Raw genomic sequence first — 21,898 nt, forward strand, 5'->3', positions numbered from 1 at the left:
GCTGAGAACCGAACCGGGGCAGCGGAGAAGCGGCTCCTTGCCCTGAGTTACCGGTGGCACCTGGGGCACCCAGCGGCCGCCGCGCCGGCAGGCACCGAGGACACGGCGAGACAAAAGGCGGCCCCCGGGGAGGCTCCGGTGGTGCCGGTGGAGGGGCGGGGAAGGGACCGGGACCGCGCCTGCCCTTTCCGGGGCTCCCGAGCCCTCCGGGGGCCTCGGGGGGAGCCGGGGCGGGGCGGCGGGGGCCGGGAGGGCGCAGGATGAAGGATGCTGGGGGGGGCCGGGGCGGCGGCGGAGCGCTCGCACCATGACATCAGCGCGGCGCGGCCCCGGGGGAGCGGGCGGGGGGCGGGTGCCGGCGGCGGCGGAACGGCAGCGGCGGAGCGGAGCGGCCCCGGGCATGCTCCCGGAGCCCAGGTATGACCGCTTCCGCGACGAGCCGCTGAGCGCCCCGATGCCGTCGCCGGTCCCCGGGCCGAGCCCCGCAGCGGGCGAAGAGCCCGAGCCCGGTACCACCTTCTGCGCGCTGCTGCCGCGGATGCCGCAGTGGAAGTTCCCCGGTCCCGGCGGCTTCCTCGGTCGCGGCCCCTCCGCCGGTACCGGGGCCGGTCGGGACCTGTCAGCGCCGGCCCGGCCGGGCCCCCCCTCGGCTCTGGCCGCCGTGCTGGCCGCCTGCGAGCCGCTGTGCCCCGCCGCGCCGTGCGCGCTGCCGGCGGGCGGGCGGGCGCGGGGGGCGGCGGCGGCGGCGGCGGGGACCCGACCGGGAGCGGAGGAGTGGAGCCGCAAGGGCAGCTTCATCCGCAAACCGGCGCAGGGCTGGCTGCACCCCGACGAGCGGGTGCTGGGGCCCGGCGTCTCCTACATCGTCCGGGTAAGTCCCACCGGAGCCCGAGCCCGGTGCCGTGACCGCGGGCAGGGGGCGGCGGAGGGGTCCCCGGGCATCCGGCCCAGGGTTATGGCCCCGCCGCCCAGCCCTGGTGTCTGGATCATCCTGGCAGGGACGGCTGCCCCGCACCGGCGGGGGGTGGGATGGGACCAGGGGAGCTTCAGGGCCAGGAGGATTCAGCCCCTCCAAGGGCATCATGAGCTGTAGCGCCGAGATGAGTTTGTCAGGTCTCAGCGTGGATTCTGGGCATGCAATGGGATCGTTTGGGGTGGCAGACAAAAGGGTGCTGTGTGATCCTGGAGCTGGCTTGGAAGGGGCCCTTCTCACTGACACTCAGCTCTTCCTCTCCCCTCCTCTTCCTCACCTGCCCTGTGCTGGTGGCGGTGTCTGGAGGAGGCCGCTCTGACCGTGTCCCCCCACCCTGCAGTACATGGGGTGCATTGAGGTGCTGCGCTCCATGAGGTCCCTCGACTTCAACACCCGCACGCAGGTCACCAGGTACGGCCCCACGTTCATCCTGCACCCCAAAACCACACCCCCCCCCCCCGGGGCCCTGTGGCAAGGCGGGGGGGACACACAGGGCCGAGGATCCGGGATCCATGGATCCACCCTGCACACAGGGCGATGACGAAGGGCACTGCTGCCGATCAATGGGTGGAAAGAGGAGAAGGGAGGTGGCCCTGGCCGGGATTACGTACTGCGGCCATGATGTGGGGCAGCGCTGCAGGGAGGCTGCAGTGCCCAGGGCTGTGGGGCTGATGCCATGGGGCAGCTGGGAAGGGGCTGGGGATGTTCTGGAGCAATAACTGGGCCCGGGGCTATGGCTTACAGGGAAGCTATCAATAGACTGTACGAAGCGGTGCCCGGCGTGAAGGGCATCTGGAAGAAGAAGGTGAGTTTGACCCTTTCTGTCCTTTCCTGTGCTGCTTCCTGGGGCAGGGTGCTGGAGGTGCCTGCCTGGTTCACGGGGCAGAGCCTGGGGTCTCTTGGAGCAACCCCTTTGCCTCCTTCAGCCCAGGAAGCCTGGACCCAATGGGCTGCATCACCCCCAGGGTCCTCTCTCCCCCTGTCAGGCTCCCAACAAAGCCCTTGTCTCCATCCTGGGCAAGAGCAACCTGCGCTTTGCTGGCATGAGCATCGCTGTCAACATCTCTGTGGATGGGCTGAACCTCATGATCCCCACCACACGCCAGGTCAGAGCCATCCCCAGGGCTGTGGCACTCCCAGCCCGCTGCCTCCTGCCCCAGGCCGGAGAGCTGGTGGCCCCCATTCTAACCCCAACCATGGGCCATGTTCCCCCCACAGATCATCGCCAACCACCACATGCAATCCATCTCCTTCGCCTCCGGTGGGGACACGGTGAGATCCTAAAAGGGTCTGGTGAGATCCCTGTCCTGTGGCTGAGCCAAACTGATCTCAGGGCAGGACATGGGGCTGGGGCCCCCAGCCCAGCTCCAGCTCCCCTGAGCTCCCCTTGTGCCCTCAGGACACCACAGACTATGTCGCCTACGTCGCCAAGGACCCCATCAATCAGAGAGGTGATGCTGGCCTGGGGAGGGATGCACTGGGAGGATGAAGATGGAAGGATGGAGGGATTCCATCTGGGGGGGCACAAGGGGCATCTCCCAGAGGGGTAATGGGAGCAGGGGGACACATCTGAGCCATCTGTCCACAGCCTGCCACATCCTGGAGTGCTGCGAGGGGCTGGCACAGAGCGTTATCAGCACAGTGGGACAGGCCTTCGAGCTGCGCTTCAAGCAGTACCTGCACAGCCCCCCCAAGGTGGTGGTACCCCCGGACAGGTGAGGGGCTGGGGGGGCAGCCTCAGCGCCCCTCAGGGGGTCCCCGGCTCACCCATCCCTGCTGCAGGGCGCTGGGTGCCGAGGACTCGGCCTGGGGGGAGGATGAAGATGTGGCCGAACGCGATTATTACAACAGCATCCCCGGGAAGGAGCCGCCCCCAGGCGGCCTCATTGACTCCCGGCTCCGGCACGGCCCCAGCCTGGGCCACATCCGCACTCAGCCCTCCGGCTCCATCCCTTCCAGCCAGGTGAGCCCCCGGGGGTCACTGCTATGGGGGTCCCCAGCGCAGGTCACCCCACAACACCCTCACTGGTTCCTTTCCCCAGGCTGGGTTTGCAGCCAGGCGAGACCAGAGCAGCCAGCCAGGGCCACCGTGGGACCTGGAGAGCCAGGGTGGGTACCGCTGCGGGGGGCACCCGGACAATGGGGGGGTCCCTATGGCTCTGCCCTGTCTGGGCCGGTGATGATGCCCCCTCCTCGCAGGCCAGCCCGGGGATGGGTACCTGCAGGCTGATGGGCACCCCTTGGGACCACGGGACTATGAGGAGCACATGTATGTGAACACACAGAGCCTGGATGCCTGGGAGCCGGAGGCAGCGGCGGCTCGGGGGGTGCCAGAGGAGAGCCCCAAGAAGGACCTCTTTGATATGAGTAAGCCACCCTCTGGGGGGTGCCCCTCAGCTTCATGCCCTGGGGGGTGACATCCCCTCACCTCGGTCCTACAGGGCCATTCGAGGATGCCCTGAAGCTCCACGAGTGCATTGTGGGGGGCAGCAGCAGCCCCCCCATCGAGGACCAGTGGCCGAGCCCCCCGACACGGAAGGCTCCCATTGCTCCCACTGAGGAGCAGCTCAGGCGGGAGCCCTGGTACCACGGGAAGATGAGCCGGAGGGATGCGGAGAGGCTCCTGCAGATGGATGGGGACTTCCTGGTGCGGGACAGCCTCACCAACCCGGGGCAGTACGTGCTGACCGGCATGCACAGCGGGCAGCCCAAGCATCTGCTGCTGGTGGATCCTGAAGGAGTGGTAAGGGCAGGGGGCAGGGTGGGTGATGGGGATAAGGGCAGGGTGGGAAGGATGCTGGAGGCCATAGGGTGCAGGGTGGGTGATGGGGATAAGGGGAGGGTAGGAAGGATGCTGGAGGCTGCAGGGTGCAAGGGGTGTGCAGGTCGTATGGAGACCCTGCTTGCCGGGGTTCAGGAGCACCGTGGCTCCCCAAACCCGCAGGTGAGGACCAAGGATGTGCTGTTCGAGAGCATCAGCCACCTCATCAGCCACCACCGGCAGAACGAGCAGCCCATCGTGGCCGCCGAGAGCGAGCTGCACCTCCGCCAGGTCGTGCAGAGGAAGCAGTGACACCAGGGGTACGTGAGACCCTGACCCACGGCCCTGGCACCGGACTCACCCCAGGGCCCCTCTGTGCTCCCCTCCCAGTCCTGCACCCCCGGGTCAGGGTCCCCATTCCCCTCCCCATGGTCCGCATGGGAGCTGCTGTGGCACTGCCAGCCCCGGCACCGACTATCATGGAGCAAATGGGCTGTGGCTGGTGCCAGGAGCCTCATCCCAGGGTGGGATGGGGTGAGCAGGCTTGGCGTGTGTGTGTATGTGTGTGTACCCATGTGGGTTTGTGTACCCATGTGGGTATTTCCATGTGTGTGCGTGCATCCATGTGCATGTGTATCCATGTATGTGTGTGTATCCGTGTGTGTATACATGTGCATGTGTATCCATGTGCATATGTATCCATGTGTGTGTGTGTATCCATGTGCACATGTATCCATGTGCGTGCACAGGTATGTGAGGAGCCCCCTTGCCCACCAAGCTGTGCCTCTCACCCAGCGTTGCTGCTCAGGACCCAGCTCCCTGCCTTGGTCCCCCCTCTCTGCCAGGACACTGGGGGGTGCAGGCTGCAGCCCCTGCCCTGTCTCTGCTCATGGGGCTGGCTATCCCTGTTGGTCCCACACTTCCAGCTGGATTCTCCCCAGGAGCAGCTGCCATGAGGGTTCCTGGTAGCTCCGAGCCCCTGCATCCCTCCCCAGGCTGTGGCTGGGATGAAGCTGCTGTGGGGAAGGTGCAGGGTAGGGGTTTGCTCCTGGCTCTGGCTCTCTAAGGCTGGAGCCATGTCCCAAGGCCCCTGGGACATCCCTGCTTCTCCTGGCGCTTGGGCAGGTTTTTATGGCATTCACAGCCCTTGCCCAGCGTGCCTGGGGCTCGTGCTTTGGAATACGTTTCTAATTAAACCTGGAAATGAGGAAGGTGCCTGGGTTCTTCCTGCTGGGATGGGGCTCCTGCAGCCAGGGGCTCAAAGGGGCTGGGACGGTGTCTCCATCACCACCAGCTCCTGGCTAATCCCACATCAGTGCTGGCAGCCTGCTCATCCTGACCGGTCACACTTGTCTCTGCCCCTCTGCATCACTGTCACCCTTCAGCACATGGCTCCCAGGGGTGCTGGTCCTGCACAGCATCTCCTGCCCGTACCCAGCATCTCCCTGCTCCTGCTGCCTCCAGCCTCCATGGCTCCTGCCATGACCAGGCTGGCACCAAGCAGCCCAAGATGCACTGTCACCAGTCAGGAGCATGGGGACCAGTGCAGATGCATAGGGACGGTGCTTGCTTGGCATCAGTGGAGGCAGCTCCAGCGCTGCTCAGAGGTGTTCCAAGCTATCTCCATGGCTGGGCACCCATGGGTGGTGGTGGACAGGAGGCTCCCAGCATGTCCATTCCCACTCACGTCGGAACAGTGAGTTCCCTCTGCCCCGTTGTTGGGATGGTGTTTTCCAGGATGCTGGGCTGGCGCTGGCTGAGTCAATGAGGAAAATAAGCCCCTCAATAAAGGCCGGTAATGAATGTGTAATTTTCCATTGATAGTTGAATACCTTCAGGGATGAGGCGCTGCCATCTCAGCTGCTATTTTTTGTCATGTAGTAATGCGTCTGCAAGGATAATTGCGCCGTTCCCTCAATAGCAGAGGCAGGAAAAGGCAGTGAGAGCCTGGACTTCTCTTCTTTTGCTGCCTCAGAACAAGCCCACGTCTTTGCTGGCTGCTGCTGGCTCTGGCCCAGTCCCTCAGCCCCAGGGATGCTGCTGAGACCTGTTTCTTCTTGGTGTTCTCCACTCCTGAATCCACAGAGAGCCTTGGGCAAAGGGGGAGATGAGCAAGGAGAGGAGCCCCTCCAGGCTCCGTGCTGCTGGGGGCAAGCAAGAGGCTGGAGCCCGTCTTGGAGACCCTGGATATCTGCTGGCCCTGTTTCTGCTTCAGCCCAGCAGCTCCCATCAGGAAGGGATGCTCCCAGCATTGCCCATCCCCATAGATGCGAGCACCCGTGTGAGCTCCCACTGCGAGTGTGGGGTCTCTCCTGCCTTCCCTCCACTGTGAACTGGGGCATTTGGGACCTCTCCTGCTTCTGACCTGGAAGCACTGCCGGGCGCTGGACCCAGGCCTGCTCAGTGCTGAGAGCACCCCGGTCCCCTCGGCAGCACTGGCCCAACTCCAGCTCTTTGTTATCCCGGGGGAACTCAAGCATTTCTGCCCCGTGTTTGCTCACTGTTGTGCAGGGTGGAGGAAAGGCAAACACCAGCCTTTTGTTCCCCTTCCCGACAGCCTTGGCCTCCTCTCCCAGGGTCCATCTGCTTCCTCCTCCCCCCTGGGACTCAGCTCCCCACAGTGCAGATCCCAGTGTCCAGCCAGGATGCTGCCATTCCCCTTCCCCACCACTGATTCAGGACATCCCTGCCCAGACCCCTCCGGGTCCTGGCTGGTTCTGAGTCACAGAATCATAGAATCGTTAGGGTTGGGAAGGACATTCAGATCCTCTGGCTCCCAGCCACACCACCGGCCTCCTTTTATCAGCTCAGAGTCAGGATGCAGACAGCTGAAACCTCCCACCTCTTGCAGTCACTGCCCAGTCGCTGCAGCAGCCCCCGCAGAAGATGCTCGGCATTCCAGGCTCTCCTTCCCGGCCATCATTCCCAGCCTTGGGGTGATGGTGCCGTCCCTGCAAGCCTGACAGCATCCATAGGGCAGCAGCCAGGAAGGAGCAGCCACAGCCCCCTGCCTGTGCCGCCGTTCTGCTCTGTGCATCCCTGTCCCTAAGGCCATAAATCATCCGGTGCCTGGGCTGGGGCTGCTCACCCGCAGCACTGGGGCCTGCAGTGATGTCCCTGGGACCCTGTTGACATGGTGCCCCCGTGTCCTGCCCCAGCGCTGTCCCATCGGTTCCTGGGGGCACGGGTGACCCGCAGCTCCTCCAGCCACCACATTGAACCACTTGATGCGCTCGGCGGCTCCTCCACCTCCGAGCGCTTCCCTGTACTCAAAGCCCTGCGGGCACAGCGGGATGCATCCGGCGCGGGGGGGGGACACGGCTCCATCGCGCTAACGTTGGGGGGACACGGGGCTGCTGCCATCCCGTTCCCTCCCGCATCCCGGCTCGGGACCGGTCCCATCCCAACCGCGGTGCTCCCGTGGGCAGGGGGCCGGGTGTCCCCGCACCCCCGAGCATCAGCGGCCCGGGGTCGCGGTCCCGGTCCGGCGGGGCTCGGTGCGGGGAATTGCGGGGGCGCCGCGCTCGGAGGATTACGGCGGCGGCGCGGGGAAGGAGCGGAGCCGCCGCTGCCGCCCTATAAAAGCGCGTTCCCGTCCGCCCCGCCCGGGCTGCGGCGGCGGCGGCTCCGCTCCAGGTGCGGCGGCTCCGGCAACTTCCCTTTCCCATTCCCGTTCCCATTCCCGTTCCCATTCCCGTTCGCGGTCGGCGGCGTCGCTCGCTCCGTCGGTTCGCTCCGGTCCCCGCTCCCTGTCCCGCAGCGGCTTCCCCGTGCGCCGCGGCCGCTCCGTCCCATCGCGTGCCTCGGCGCCACCGGCTCCATCCCGGTCTCTTCCCGTCCCCTTCCCGTCGGCGGCGCCGGTTCCCCCATCTTGTCCCCCGTGCTCCCGGTGCCCACTGGTTTCTCTCCGGGCCGCCGGTCGCCGCTGACGCCGTTGCCCCTCCGGTCTCTTGCAGCCCCGCAGGCGGCAGCAACATGTGGCTCCTGGAGCGGCTGCGCGGCGTGGCCGAGAACGGGTCCCGTGGCGCGGGGCCGGAGGATTCCCCCCGCGGGTCCCGCTACAGCAACGTCCTCACCCCCGACAAGATCCCGGACTTCTTCATCCCCCCCAAGCTGAGCGCGGCGCCCGCAGAGGCCGAGGGCTCCGAGCCCCCCGCGACGCCCACCCTGGGCCCCTCGGCCTCGGAGCAGGACCTGGCCGGGCGCAAGCCCCCGCGGAGCCCCCGGGCCTCCAGCCGCCCCCGTGCCCGTCACATCATCCAGGTCGAGAGCGCCGAGGACTGGACGGCCGAGGGGGGCTTCGGCACCAACGTGGACCCGCAGGCGCAGACGGCCATGTCGCTGCCTTATGTACCCAAGGCTCAGACCTCCTACGGCTTCGCCACGCTGGTCGAGAGCCCCCACACGCGGCGCAAGGAGTCCCTGTTCCACAGCGACCACAGCAGCCTCTGCCCCTCGCCGGCCACCTCGCCCAGCGCCCAGCGCAGAGCCAAGCTCAACGGGGACAGCGGCCCCCGGTCGCCCACAGACCTGGGCGCAGCCCTGATGCATCCCGGGCGCTACTTCAGCGGCGGCGAGAGCGACACCGGCTCCTCGGCAGAGTCGTCGCCCTTCGGCTCCCCGCTGCTGTCCCGCTCCGTGTCCCTGCTGAAGATCTTCAGCCAGGAGAGCCAGTCCAAGATGATCAAGCTGAAGCACTCGGTTGCCCGCAACAGCTCCTTGTCCACCGACGACAGCTCGGCCGACACCAGCCCCAGCGCCCAGCGCCGCTCCCGCAGCGCCCCGGCCGGGACACAGCCTCCGACCGCGCTGCTGCCGCTGGATGCTCCGCGGGGCCGGGATCGGGAGCAGAGCCTGAGGCTGAGCCGCGGGGGGAGCCTGCGCCTGGCCGCCGAGTACGACCCCTCCAACGCTCGCCTGCGTGTGCGGCTCGTCTCCGCCGAGGATCTCTACGATGCCCTGGTCGACGTGCGCAGCATCAACTGCTGCGTCTCGCTGTGCCTCAACCCCGGGAAGCTGCAGAAGCAGCGCAGCACCATCGTCAAGAACAGCCGCAACCCCGTCTTCAACGAGGACTTCTTCTTCGACGGGCTGGGCCTCGGCCACGCCAGGAAGATGTCCCTGAAGCTCAAGGTGGTCAACAAGGGCAGCAGCCTTAAGCGGGACACGCTGCTGGGGGAGAAGGAGCTGCCGCTCACCACCCTCCTGGCCTTGTAGGGCCCCGGAGGGAGCCTTGGGGGGGCCGGCCCTGACCCCTCTGCCCTGCTGGAGGTGTGTGGGTCCCCATGGGGATGATGCCAGCTGCATCCCTCCTTCAGCCGGGCAGGCAGAGCCCCTGCTCCCCCCTCCCTGCTCCCTCCTGGAGTCCCGCTATAAGCAGGGAGCCACCATCCTGAATCCATCAGGAAGGATGGAGGTCACCTTCCGGGCTCTGCCCCCCGTGGTGCCCGCGCTCTGCAGCTGGCCAGCACGATGCTCAGAGGTGGGTAGGTCTCGGTAGCCTACGACCACCTCTGCCGAAGCCCCAGCTCCTGCAGCCAGGAGATCACATCGATCTCAGATTTCATTTAAGACAAGTTTCCGGTCTTGGGAAGCATGGAGGTGACCCAGGAGCAGGCTGAAGGAGGGATGAGCCCGGGTTGGGGCTTCTGAGCCTTTCCTGTGCTCTTTCCCAGCCCTGCAGGCCTGCAGATGTGTGAGTTGCCTTGGTCTGACACCCGCAGCCTCCCGGGACACCCTCCCTGCGTCCCATTCCCCCCCCAGCAGCATCCCTGCTGCTGATCCCTGCAGGAAACTGCTCACGGCTCTGCCCAAATCCAGGAGTGTCCGGATCCTGCTCGTGCCCATCCCTACCTGCAGGAGGGTGATGCCAGGAGGGAACCACTGGGGCTGAATGATGCTTCCCCACCCTCTGCCCTCACTTGCCTGTGGGGCTCATGGGTGTCAGCACCCACGGGGCAGGAGGGATGAGTTCCATGGGGCCACAAAGCTGCTGCATGCAGCGGGACCTGCAGGGCTCTGCAGTATCCCTTTGGTCCCCTCTGAATGCTCCCATCTTTTGCCATCCCGGCCGGAGGCACCGGGAGCCTTGTTGTTGTTTGGTGTGGCGTTCCCTGGCCTAGGGCTCTGCATGTCCCTATGGAAGGGAGCAGGATTCACCGCGCTCCCATCCCTGCCCATTGTAGCACGCGTGGACACCTGCACACACGTGTCCCTCGGTGTTAACCTCTGTCGCTGGCAGTTGATGTTCCTTCCTTGTCCTTTTGCAGCAGATGGCACGTTTCACTGTTGGTTATTTATATCCCAGGCTGATCTTTCCCTGCCTGTAAATACATTCCAGGTACGCGAGGCATGGTTCTGGTAGCGCCGTGTTTGCATGTCGGGGGGGGGGTGTGTGTGTATTTGGGGTGATCGTGGCTGTTTGTTGAGCTTGTGGCTGAAAACAACCCGTGCAGGATGGAAGGAGCAGACGCCTTCCTCCTCCATGGGGAAGCTCCCACCTGAGGCTTCCCACCATAGCCCCGCAGCCAACACGGGGATAGCCCTGACCCCCGAGTGCCGTGGGGGTCCCTGGGGGTAAGAAGGGGACCCTGCTGCTGCCCACAGCTCCGTGCATGTCCCATTGGGGTGCTGTGGTCCCCAGGGGTCCTGCACCCCCGAGAGGCTGATGGGACCCAGGAGAAGGGGAACAGGAGCTGGGCAAAGACTTTGGTGCTCTATGAGTGGGTTTGGGGGTGATGCACCCCCAAGGCAGAGTCTTTGGCTTTGGGAAATGGGGATGCAGAGAACAGGGTCCTGGGATGCTCCTTAGGTTGGGGCTGGCCCTAGGGGAGACCCAGGGGTCTGGGGGCTTGTGCTGTTGTCCCCATGCTCCCCCCCGGACTCAAGTGGGCATCACGGAGCCCTGGGCTGTGCTGCTGCAGTGTGGGAGCTGGGGCTGGGGCCTGGCTGGGTATTTCCTCCCTTGTAGCTCTTTTCTACTGTTCCTGCTTTGATATTTCTGTGTCTGGATTTAATGATGCGTTTTTGGAGTGGAAAACAACACTATGTTCATATTGATATACCTGGCTGGAATGGTTCTTTACAGGTGACTCCCCCTTTTTAGTGCAATAAAGTCATTTCTAACACAGATGCTGGTGCTGCTCCTGGTTTCCTCCCAAAGATCTTCCCTTTTCACTGACGTGGCTGTGGTGTCCCACTCATCCCTGTTAAATCTCCCTCCATCTCCTTGTGCTGGAGGAGTGGAGCTGCACCTCTGAGGCTGCCCAGCCATGGGTCGGCGACTGTGCTTCCATATGTTGCTGCCCTTTCCTGAAGTCTCCATGTGCTTCCAAAGCTCTTTCCCGATCAGCCGTAGGGTGAGGCGGAAGCAGCTCTCCCCAGGGAGAAATGGGAATGTGGGGAAAGTGGCTGCTGTGGGTATCACCTGTGTGGGGACAGGGAGAGCCCCTTCCCATGCGCATCCTTCCTCCTCCTCAGCTGTGCCGGTGATGAAGGATGTGATGTGGGGTTTGGGCTGTGGCGCTGCCCTTGGGGGGGCTCTTTGGGGGGCAGCTGAGCTCTGACCCCATGGCAGAGCAGGGCTGGAGGCGATCCCTGCTGCTTCCCATCTCCACAGCCCATTGCCCCTCCAAACCCTGGCTTGGTGTGAAAACCAACCCGATGCTATGGAGCATCCGATGCTATGGAGCTCCTTGATGCTCCATAGCCTGAGGACTGTGGGTGTTGAACGAGCTGCTCCCAGGGCATCCCCTGGCCCGTCTCCCTCCCCTGCCCTGGCTGTCAGCATTCCCATTACTTGGGATTCTTTATCCCCACTTCCATGCGCTTTTAAGCCCCTGAAGAAGAGAGGGAGGTTCCTCTGTTCATTAAATGCCACTCTTCTGCTTTCCCCTCCTCTAATAAGTTGTCATTGTGGGGAGGAATCAAAGGCCGGGAGCACTAAAACAGCTCCTCCTGCCCCCACAGGGGTAGGGGAGGCAGCGCTTGGCAGGTACCAGGTTTCTGAGCCCTGCTTTTTCTAGAGGTGTAAAGCAGCTCAGTCCCTCATGAGCTGAGCCTGATGAGGTTGGTGCTGAGCACGAGTGGATGGGGTCAGCCTCGACGCACGCAAAGTGCCTGGGAAGTGTTCAACAGGGAAAGCGCTGGAAGCAGCCGGAGCGGGAGGGAAAAGGGCATCTTGTGGGGGAAGATTTAACTCTGAATTTGTAATGGATTCATTGTGGGATGGAAACGCAGCTGCTTCCCAGGCTGGGGTCAGGCTGGGAGGGAGCAGGGGGATACATCCCCTCCGCACAACAGGGATGCTCCAGCCCTGGGAGCCTTCCAATGGCCGGGGTTTGTCCCCATGGACCTGCCAGAATCCCTGCAGGAAACTGAGGCAGAGGGAGGCTGGATGCGGAGGAGCCGGTGGCAGCCGCGTGTTCACCTGCTTGGATGCGCACCCGGAGCTGGGCTATTTTTAGTCCTGTTTTTCCACAATGGGAAGGACTCAACTTGAGCATTGCCTGGAGCTCGCTCAGCACAAGAGGGGCTCAGGGTTCAGCCACAGCCGGGGTGCACAGCAGGGATGGGGCTCCCCACGGAGGCTTTCCCAGGGCTGTCCCCACAGCAGGACCCCCATCCCCGGTGGGTCCCCACAGTGGCTCCATCCCCACTCCAGGTTTTGGGTGCTGTTGAGGTTGAGGGAGCCCCGATTCCAAACCCCCCTCCCCGCGGCATTCCCAGCCTGCCCGTATCCATGTGTCGCTCCCCCCCCCCCGGGACCCAGCTGCCGATTTACCGGTTTGGTCAGAAAAAGCATCTTCCCGTTGCCTGGCAACGCTCGGCCGCCTGGTCCAGCGCCCGGGGGCGGCTCCGTGGTGGTGGTGGGTTTATGGGGGGGCTCCTCCTCACCTGCAGCCCTCCCCGGGGCTCTTCGGGGCTGGTGGTGGGCACGGTGCATGTGAAGTAGCAGCAGGGTTTGCATTGCCAGTGCTGGGGGGGGGCTGCGTGATGGCACTTGGGGGGTGCAATCACTCCCCATTGTGCTCCCAACCCAGCAGCAACCTGTTGCCTTCCTGCAGGACACGATACAGGCTGGTGAATGGGTGTTTGTTGCCATCAGATGGGACAGGGTGACAGAAACCTGGGTTCCTCCTCAAGCGAGACCCCTGCGCCCATCACACCTCCTGGGGCAGTGAGGGGGGGACCAGTGACTGTGGTGTGGTGGCCATTGCCACCAGCAGTTGTGTTGTGCCATGGGGGTCCTGTGCTGGACCTCTGGGATGTGGTTCTGGACAGCCAGGGTTGGCCACTGGGATGTGCTGGGAAGCAGGGAGTGTGCCCTGGCTGCAGGAGAGCATTGGCCTCCCCTGGTCTCCTGCTTGGCTTTATTGTGAGCATTTATCTTCCATGGCAGCGTGTCTGGTTTAAAGCATAGAGAAGAGACTCCCACTGCTCCTAGGAGGAAAACAGAACTTAATTAAATCCCACAACCCCTCATAGTCACATCAGGCATGAAAGGAAGCCAGAGGAGAGTGATTCCCGTTCCCCCTTGTGCTCCCATCCCCATCCAGGGGACATGGAACCCCCCCCTCCGGGCTGGCAGCAGGGAAAACCTGCGGCTCCTTCTCCTTGATGGGTCTCTAGAAGCCATGGGGTGGAAGCAGCAGCTCCGGGGTGTCCCCGAGGCTCTGCCTGTCACCGCCAGCCCCAGGGCACACGTTTCGCTTCGCTCTCCTGCTTTGAGGCTGCCAATCCAACAAGAACCTGGGGCTAAATCCTGCCTCCGCAGCCAGGGAGCAGAGGGAGAGGATGGGAAGTCAAAGACATTCACACCAAACCCCTGCAGCTGCGTGGCTCCGAGGATGGATGAGTGCGAGAGCAGAAGCTGCTCTGTGGGACGAGGGATGTCTCCCTGCCTCTCCTCGCTGGAGCTCCAAACGCCGCTTTTCAAACGTCTGCAAAATGCCCCAAAAGCATCAGCCAGGCCCAGGTGGGAGGCAAAGAGAAACGGCGCAAACAAAGCAGGATGCGTTAAACGCCGCTGAGCCGCCGGCAAACACGCGAGTAGAGCGCAGGCGGTGCTCGGGGCCATGGGCTGTGCCCCAGGGCTGGCTCCTGTGCTTGTGGGGGGGCACTCGGGCTGTGCCATGGGGAGCCCCCCGCAGCACCGCGGTGGGAAGGGCTGGGAGATGCTCTGGATGCAGGAGGCCGGGCTGGGAGCGCCTCTGCCATCGCAGCCCGGTGCTGCCGGACACAGCACAGGGAGCTCGCCTGGCATTGCCATGGAAATGGAGATAATGGAGCGGGGAGGGCCGGGAGCTCCGGCAGCCGCAGCTTGACAGGGAGATGCCTCCGGCCACCATCATCTGCAGGAGCAGCGCTGAGTTCCAGCTCAGTGCCCATCACAACACATCCCCTGCCTGGATGGCAGCAAACACGTCCCTGCGGCGGGTGAAGCCCTCAGCCCCCCTTGTACCCACGACAACGGCAGAGGTTGCACCGGGCAGCCCATAAAAACGCCTATTGAAACCCTCCAACGTCCCCGCTGCCAGGTTGGGATGAATTCCCATCCGCAGCTCCCGATCCAACGCAATTGCCAGCTGAGATTGCTGTAATCACTAATCTTATCAAGCACATCAGTGTGGAGTGAGAGCACTGCAATTAGCACGGGCAGGAGCCGCAGGTGAGCTGCTGCTCGGGGAGTATTTATGTCACTTGTGCCAGGGGAGGATGTGCTTGATTGGTGCTTGCTGGGGCTGAGCTTTACCCAGCCCGGGCAGGGTGGGATGAGGCAATGCCAGAACCATGGAGCTCTGCAGGAAGCTGGCTTCTGCTGGGGAAGGATTTGCCTTTCCTGTCTCCCCATCACCAAGGAGCCAAAACCACCGAAGAAGAGGGTGAAGAGTCCTTGAGCAGCACTGCTGTGCCTTGGCTTGGCACAGGAGATGAGTACCAGCCTTAATCCTGACTTCCCTGGCTCCATCCCAGCCCTGCTTGGGTCCCCCTTGCTGAGCTGATGGAGATCTGGGTGCTAGTGGCTTGATCGCCAGCAAAGCATCTCCCTCTGCAAGGCCATGAGGGAGGCAGCTCCTGCTCCCCATCCTCCTACAGGCAGCACAGTGGGGACCCACTGGTGTGCAGCCCCTCAGTGTGAGAACCCTCATCATGGGGCCCCACAGGAGCTGTGCTGGGGACACTGTGTCCCCCAAACCCAGCAGATGGGTATGATCCTGCTCCTGATGGACAACCTCTTCCCACCAGCACTGCCTGCAGCATCTCCAGGCACAGCCAGTGGGATCATTCACTGGGTGCCACGGACAGCTCCATGCCCACCCCTGCTGCCACTGGCATCCTTGCCTGTGCTGGCAAAGCCCAGGATCAGGATCAGGCTGGATGTGGCTCACGGGGCTCTGCTCATTTGTGTTTTTGCAGCGGTAGGGGTGCTCAGCCCTGGGTACCACCAACGCCAAAGAGGGGTGCAGGGAGGCAGGGGATGCTCGGGCATCCCCAGGAGCATCGCTGATCCCTGCGCATGTGGGTACCCCTCCAATGGCACGCGTTTGGGGGTGTCGGGGTCCCCCCCCTCGCCGCAGCTGCAGCAGCCATCGGGTGGTGTTGCATGGGCACCTACCAAAAGCTTCTCACTTCGCCACCCCCAGCCGTCTGTCGCTGCTGACACTCCCTGACAGGAATAAACTCCAGCACCCACCATATGTTTGCTGCTTCTGCTGCCTGCGCTCTCTTGTTACTATATATTCCAAAGCCTCTGTTGGTCCCCAGCGGTGATGGGGCTGTTGATGATGGGCTCTGGGGCCAGCGGAGCTTCTGGCATCCTTGTGGCAGATGGGGCTATGTAGGAGTTGCTGTGTTCTGTAGGGAGCCGGCGGTTTCCGTATGGATCCGGTGGCTCTGGGGCTGGGCAGAGCTCAGCAGCACACCCGAGCTGGAGGTGGTACCCGAAGCTGATGGCGTGAGCTGTACCGTGAGTCCTTCACTGGGATGGGGACGTGAGCCTGGGTGATGGCTCTGGGTTGTGCTGGTGGGAGACGTGTCTGCAGGGTGTTCCCAAAGGAAAGCAGCATTCCAGTGTCTGAAGGGGGTACAAGGATGCTGGAGAGGGATTGATCATTAAGGGACTGTAGTGACAGGACAAGGGGTGATGGGTTCAAACAAACAGGGGAAGCTCAGGTTGGATGTAAGGCAGAAGCTCTTCCCTGTGAGGGTGCTGAGGTGCTGGCACAGGGTGCCCAGAGAAGCTGTGGCTGCCCCATCCCTGGCATCCCACATCCCATGCGGAGCTTTGATTGCACCATGGAGCCTTGATTCCTGGTTTGCATTGCAGCCAAAGGAAGCTGGGGCAGCAGGAGAGGAAAACATGGAGCTGCAAGGAAACACATGAGGAAAGAAAAGAGCAGCTACTGGTGACTGATGGGTTCATGGTTCTGGGTCTGTGCCACAGCACCAGGAGAGGGGAGCTCTTCCCTGCACTTGGAGCAGGGTGAGGGGAGCTGATCCTTCCTGGGACTGCTGTTCCGTGTTATTCTTCACCCCTGGTGCACAAAAGCTGCCCCTTTCCCTGCGTTCCAGATGGGGATTTTGCCTGTTTGCACAGGCAGGGTCACAGAATCCCAGCCTGGGTTTGGTTGGAAGGGACCTTCAAGCTCCTCCAGGGACAAGGGACAAGGATACCCCAGCACAGCTCAGCCCATCCTGCTCTCTGCCATCGGGGTGTCCCTGTGGTCAATCACGCAGCTCAGATGTGCTCCCCGGCCTTGTTCTCCCCATAGCACAGGCTGGGATCTCACTCCCGAACTCCTTGACTTTGAGCATCTTGGAAACCAGCGCTTGCAAACAAGCCCGAAGGAACAGCAGCAAACAAGCCCGGCCGCAGGAACACGGCCTCATCCCACACTTCGGATCCCCCCGTTCTCCCCCTTCCCTCCTTTGCCAAAGGGATTGAAGCTGCTGTAATAAAACCAGGGAAGAAAGCAAGCTGTAGCCCCCACCTTGACGCAGGCACCATGGCAACTGGATCAAGGGGACACCTGTACATTTCCATTCCAGGCTCCCACTATCTCAATAGACAGAGCAGCGCTAATTAAAATCCCAGCACCAGCAGCAGGAAAAGAGGAAAGGAGCCGGGGAGCAGGGCACTGGGGTTCAGAGCACACCAGCACTGATGGGCACCAGGGGATCCTGCCTAAGAGCTCATCTCCATCTCCTGTCTGGCAGGTTAAAGCCATTCCCCTTGTCCTGTCCCTCCAGGCTCTTGTCCCAAGACCCTCTCTGGGTTTCCTGGATCCTGCTGGGGTGCCTGCATGGCCCTGACACTGCCTGCACCATCGGGGATCTCCTGCATCCCTCCATCACCCCCATCATCCAGGCAGGCCCCAGCAACCCCATGCACATCCATGCTGGTCCAGCACTGATGGTGTCCAGGAGCCGTTCCTTGGGATGAGGTCAGGACCCCCAAGACCCCCCATATCCACTCCCCAGACCTTGGAGATTGCCTGGAGCAGGGGGTTAATGATGCATCCAGACAGAGCCTGACCTTTCCACCTTCCAGCTTCACCTGCAGCTCCCTTTTCCCTGCCATTATCGGCATGGATGCCTGTGGATTTCATTTCCATATTCATGGTGCTTTAATGACCATGTAATATCTTTATGTTCTGCAATGAAATGTGGAATCTTTCTTTTGTGGGGTTCCCCCCCCCCCTTCTGCAGATTAGCATCTGCACAGGATCGTTTGTGGCATCTGAGCAGAGAAAGGGGAGGGAGGGCAGGAGGGAGATGGGGTTAATGAAGCCTCAGAGAGCAGCTCCACCACCAAACGTCCTTCTTGCCATTGAAACCAATGAGGGTTGGGAGGGAGCAGCTCTGGGTCACCCTTCGGGGCAGCTCCTGTGGCTTTTGGTGGGACTTGAAGCCATGGAAGCACATGGAAGCACATGGAAGCACATGGAAGCACACATGTGAACACACATGGCTCAAAGGGGGCAGCAAGATCCAAAGCGCTGCTGGTGTCACTGTGGCTGCAGAAGGGTCCTGTGCCCCCATCCCACCCCAATGGGACCCTCAGAGCCTCTCCACCATGCAGCGTGTGGTCCATCCATCCCCCAGCAGGCAGCACAAGTGCCCTGGAGCAGGGCAGGGAGATGGAGATGGAGAACTCATTCCAGCTCCTATCGCTCCATCTCCATTCCCGGAGCTAATGGGCATCTCTGCCGGCTGCTCCATCCCTTCCCTGGGACCCTAATTGGGTTTCAGCCTTGTGAGATGGATGGGGCTGGGCTAAGAGCGGAGCAGGGAGGAAGAGGAGGAGGCAGGCACAGATCCCCCCTTGCCTTCCATCACCCCCTGCCTGTGCGATGCCTTTGTCTGAGGCATCTCCCATCACCTCGTGGGGTGCTTGTTGGGGACTGGCAGCTCCCTGGAGCCACAGCATCCCTAGGCAGCAGAGCTGGGCTGTACCCAGCGGGTGGATGGGGATGCTGCAGCCCCCCCCCCCCCCCCCCCCCCAGCTCTATGTGGCTCCTCGCAGCCTCCCCCTCCTTTTCCCTCGCTCCTTTGGAAGCTGCAGCTGTGAACAAGATGTTTGTGAGGCTGAAGCGCATTGAATAAAGATGGGGCTGCAAAACCCCTTCCCCCGGGGCTGCCGGCTGGGAAGGGCAGCGCTGGATTCATTGGGAATGCTGCCAGGCGCTGCGGGAGCTCAGGTGCTGACACCCCATAGACATGTGTGACACCCCCTGAACACCCCATGAGCACACACGGGTGTGCATGGGGGGCAGCCACACGTGCCCTGCGTGCAGGGGGGTACCACACATCCCATCAGGACACAAGTGCCTGCAGAACCACACGGGAGGGACCCTTGTGCATCCTGCACCCACCCCCAGCTCCTGGGGGGCTCCTGGGATGTGAGGCTGGAGCAGGGCAGGATGGTCCCTCCCAGTCCTGCCGCTGCATCCCGCTGCTCCAGAAGGATGCAGGGCTTCATCACCCCCTAAGGCTGACAGGCACCAGGATGAATGAGGCTCTCATCAGCGCTGCTTCATCCAGCTCCTTCCTGGAGCCAGCAGCTCGGGATAACACATGGCAGCACCCAAGACCATCACAGCACTTTGCCCTCAGTCTGTACTTCAAACACAGGAACTTCCCTGGAGGCAGGATTGATCCCACCAACCCCATGGCAAAGGGGCCATGGGGGAGGCTGCGGTGTGGGATGCTCAAGAGGGTACCCTATGGTGAGAGACCGTGGTGCATCCTGCTTGGTGCTTTGTGCTGCTTTGCTGTTCCCTTGGCTCCAGCTCAGGGCAGAGTGTGCTCGGAGGAAGCAACCATTCCCTGTCTGCGCTGGCCTTGTGGGAATGCTGACATCCTGAGATGGATTTGCCATCCCACTGCAGACACAAGGGGCTGGAAAGCCTTCGCTTGCCTGTTGGAACGGTCACATCCCAGCTTCCCGCCTGTACCCATGATGCCATCCCATATTCCAGCACCTGGGATGGCTGTTACCTGACCTGCAGGGCTAATCCCCAGCGGCTGCACTGGAATTCCCAGTCCCATGGCAATGCCATCAAATCAGCTTGTGAGGATGGGATGGAGGGTGAATTTGGGAAGCTAGAGTTTGCTGCAGGAGGGAGGGAAGAGGAAATAGTGTCCATTTGGGATGCTATGCTCCATTTGGGATGCTGATGCAGGCATGGTTGTTATGGGAGCTGTTGAGAGGGGAGGCACCAGCCTCACATCCAGGGTCTCTGCTCCAGATATCACCTTTCCAACACCTTGTAACAGCTGGAAAGATGGAGTCTGGACTTGGACCAGGCTTCCACGTCAGGGCTGTGGTGTCTGAGGAGGAGAAGATCAATACCAAGTGGATTGAGCAACACAGGGGCATTCCCCATAGGAATCCCATCCCTACATTACAACCAGGAGTGAATGACATCACCTTTGTCAAGGGAACTTGGGCACTGGTGCTGATATCACCCCCAGGGACAGAAGCATCTCTTATGCTGTGGCACTTCAGAGGTGTTTCCAGTCCAAAGGCTTCCTGGATGATCCTGTGGATAAGCACAAGGGATGTAGGGCCAGGACAAAGGGGGAATGGCTTTAAGGTCCCTTCCAACCCAAACCAGGCTGGGATTCCACGAGGTTGGTGGCACCTCAACCCCTCCACCCTCTCAAGTGGCCATGCTGGGATGGACAGAACCTGCCCAAGGGCACCACAGGTGTCCAGTGGGCAGCCCACAGTGCTGGGGGTCCTGAGGACCAAAGGCCAGAGCCTGTTGGAACACCTGAAGCAGCAGGTGTTTGTGAGGAGCAGAGCTCCATCTAGCATCCATGGAAACGGATGCTTCTCCACAGCTCCATTGAGAGCTCCTTGAAATGGCCAAAGCTGCTCTTCTATCTGCTCACAGCCTCAACCGACAGCAAACTGAGCATTTCTTTACAGCCAAAGCTCTCACCTCCTCTGCATTGCCAGCATCCTTCGTGCCTTCAGCAGGACGTGTTTGGACACAAACCCCCACTTTCCCAAGGCAGGGTTAGTCCTTTCCCAATCCTACTACAGGGCTTTTTTCCCCCTTTCAAAGCTGCTTTTTGAACCCATGTAAACCTTTACTCGTGTCTCCAATCCCTCCTCCTGCACTGTATCCAGTAGATACTGCTGAGTGCTGGGTGCAGGGTGCTGGGTGCATCCCCTCCTGCCTCACTGACCTTGGGCTCTGCAGGGCTGCTGCTCTCCCGTTCTCACTCCTCAATGGGGCTGCAGAACTGCTGAGGGCTTCTTTATCCCTCCCTTAGTCTTATCCGAGAGGTGCTTCCAGCATCGCGGATGGGCTCAGCCTTGGCCAGTGGTGGCTCTGCCTTGGACCTGGCTCTATGGGTTTTATGGGATGCAGGGAAGCTTTGAGCAGCTCCTCACATGAAGCCACCCTTGAACCCATGGGCTGCCTGAGCTGCTTCCCACATCCCATCGGGAAGCTCCCGGAGCAAACAGAGGGCCTGGGAATCCGCACCTCAGAGGAGCTCAATCGCCCATTCCCTATCCCGAGGCCAAGCGTTCCTGCTTGTTGTGGTGGCAAAAGAGCTGGGAGGCAGGCAGGAAGCTGCGGGGTTTGTGGCTTTCCCTGGAAGGGAATGATTGGAATGGGATAAGCAGCATCCACAATGCGTTCAGTCCTCTGAGAAGGGAATAAAGGGCTGCTGAAGCGCGCTGGGGCACAGCTCAAGGGCCACCAGCACTTCAGAAGCACTCAAGGATGCTTTGCTTCCCGAGCTCCAAAGCCTGAGGGAAACCGGGTGCAGAGGCTGTTCCTGGGGAAAAGAGCTTGGGAATCCTGCCTGGGCACAGCTCTGAGCCTGCATCCCTGCTGTGGGACTGAGCTGCTCACAGCCCCAGGGGCAGCGGCTTGAGCTGAGCATAGAAGCAGGGAATGGGTTGGGATGGAAGGGAGCTTAAAGCTCACCCAGTGCCACAGGCAGGGACCCCTTCCACTGGAGCAGCTGCTTCAAGCCCCTGTGTCCAACCTGGCCTTGAGCACTGCCAGGGATGGGGCAGCCACAGCTTCTCTGGGCACCCTGTGCCAGCGCCTCAGCACCCTCACAGGGAACAGCTTCTGCCTCAGAGCTCAGCTCAGTCTCCCCTCGGGCAGGTTCAAGCCATTCCCCTTGGCCTGTCCCTACAGGTCCTTGTCCCAAGCCCCTCTCCAGGTTTCCTGCAGCCCCTCTGGTGTGTGCTGTTGGATTGGGCTCTCCAACAGCCTGGCCCCAGCCGCTGGTGCCAGCACATCCCCAGGGCTCCGCGGCACAGACCCAGCTCCGTGGGGCTCCAACCCCAATCCCCCCCTTCCCTCCCGGGATCCAGCAACTTCTGAGCAACACGGGGGAACCCTGGCTGCTTCCTGCAGAGCCCAGCTTGGGGAGCAACTGACTGGTGATCGATTGTCTCTGGTGATCGATTGACTCTGGTGATTGGTGATCGATTGACTCTGGTGATTGACTCTGGTGATCGATTGTCTCTGGTGATCGATTGACTCTGGTGATTGGTGATCGACTGACTCTGGTGATCGATTGACTCTGGTGATCGATTGACTCTGGTGATTGACTGACTCTGGTGATCAGCTGACTGTGATGATTGACTCTGGTGTTCAATTGACTGATGATCGATTAACTCTGGT

At 62.0% G+C, this 21,898-nt stretch overlaps 2 protein-coding genes across 3 annotated transcripts; both read left to right on the forward strand.

The window, feature by feature from the left end:
- Nucleotides 1-371: 371 nt before the first annotated feature.
- SHC2 (SHC adaptor protein 2) lies at nucleotides 372-4,945 on the forward strand. 2 transcript variants are annotated; one of them, XM_034070723.1, is made up of 13 exons: nucleotides 372-871; nucleotides 1,314-1,384; nucleotides 1,718-1,778; nucleotides 1,960-2,079; nucleotides 2,192-2,245; nucleotides 2,373-2,424; nucleotides 2,562-2,688; nucleotides 2,756-2,936; nucleotides 3,016-3,082; nucleotides 3,173-3,340; nucleotides 3,415-3,716; nucleotides 3,918-4,054; nucleotides 4,484-4,945. In XM_034070723.1, the coding sequence occupies exons 1-12, from the start codon at nucleotides 401-403 to the stop codon at nucleotides 4,044-4,046; spliced, it is 1,803 nt and encodes a 600-aa protein (XP_033926614.1). In that variant the 5' UTR covers nucleotides 372-400; the 3' UTR covers nucleotides 4,047-4,054; nucleotides 4,484-4,945. The 2 variants fall into 2 exon arrangements, with proteins under 2 accessions (XP_033926614.1, XP_033926613.1); XM_034070722.1 differs by having other exon boundaries at nucleotides 3,918-4,945.
- A 2,764-nt stretch (nucleotides 4,946-7,709) lies between these two features.
- Nucleotides 7,710-8,967, forward strand: C2CD4C (C2 calcium dependent domain containing 4C). Its single transcript, XM_005142039.3, has one exon. The coding sequence runs from the start codon at nucleotides 7,710-7,712 to the stop codon at nucleotides 8,949-8,951; it is 1,242 nt and encodes a 413-aa protein (XP_005142096.1). The 3' UTR covers nucleotides 8,952-8,967.
- The last annotated feature ends 12,931 nt before the right edge of the window (nucleotides 8,968-21,898 follow it).

This window comes from Melopsittacus undulatus, chromosome 19, assembly GCF_012275295.1.
Source record: "Melopsittacus undulatus isolate bMelUnd1 chromosome 19, bMelUnd1.mat.Z, whole genome shotgun sequence".
Lineage (NCBI taxonomy): Eukaryota > Metazoa > Chordata > Aves > Psittaciformes > Psittaculidae > Melopsittacus > Melopsittacus undulatus.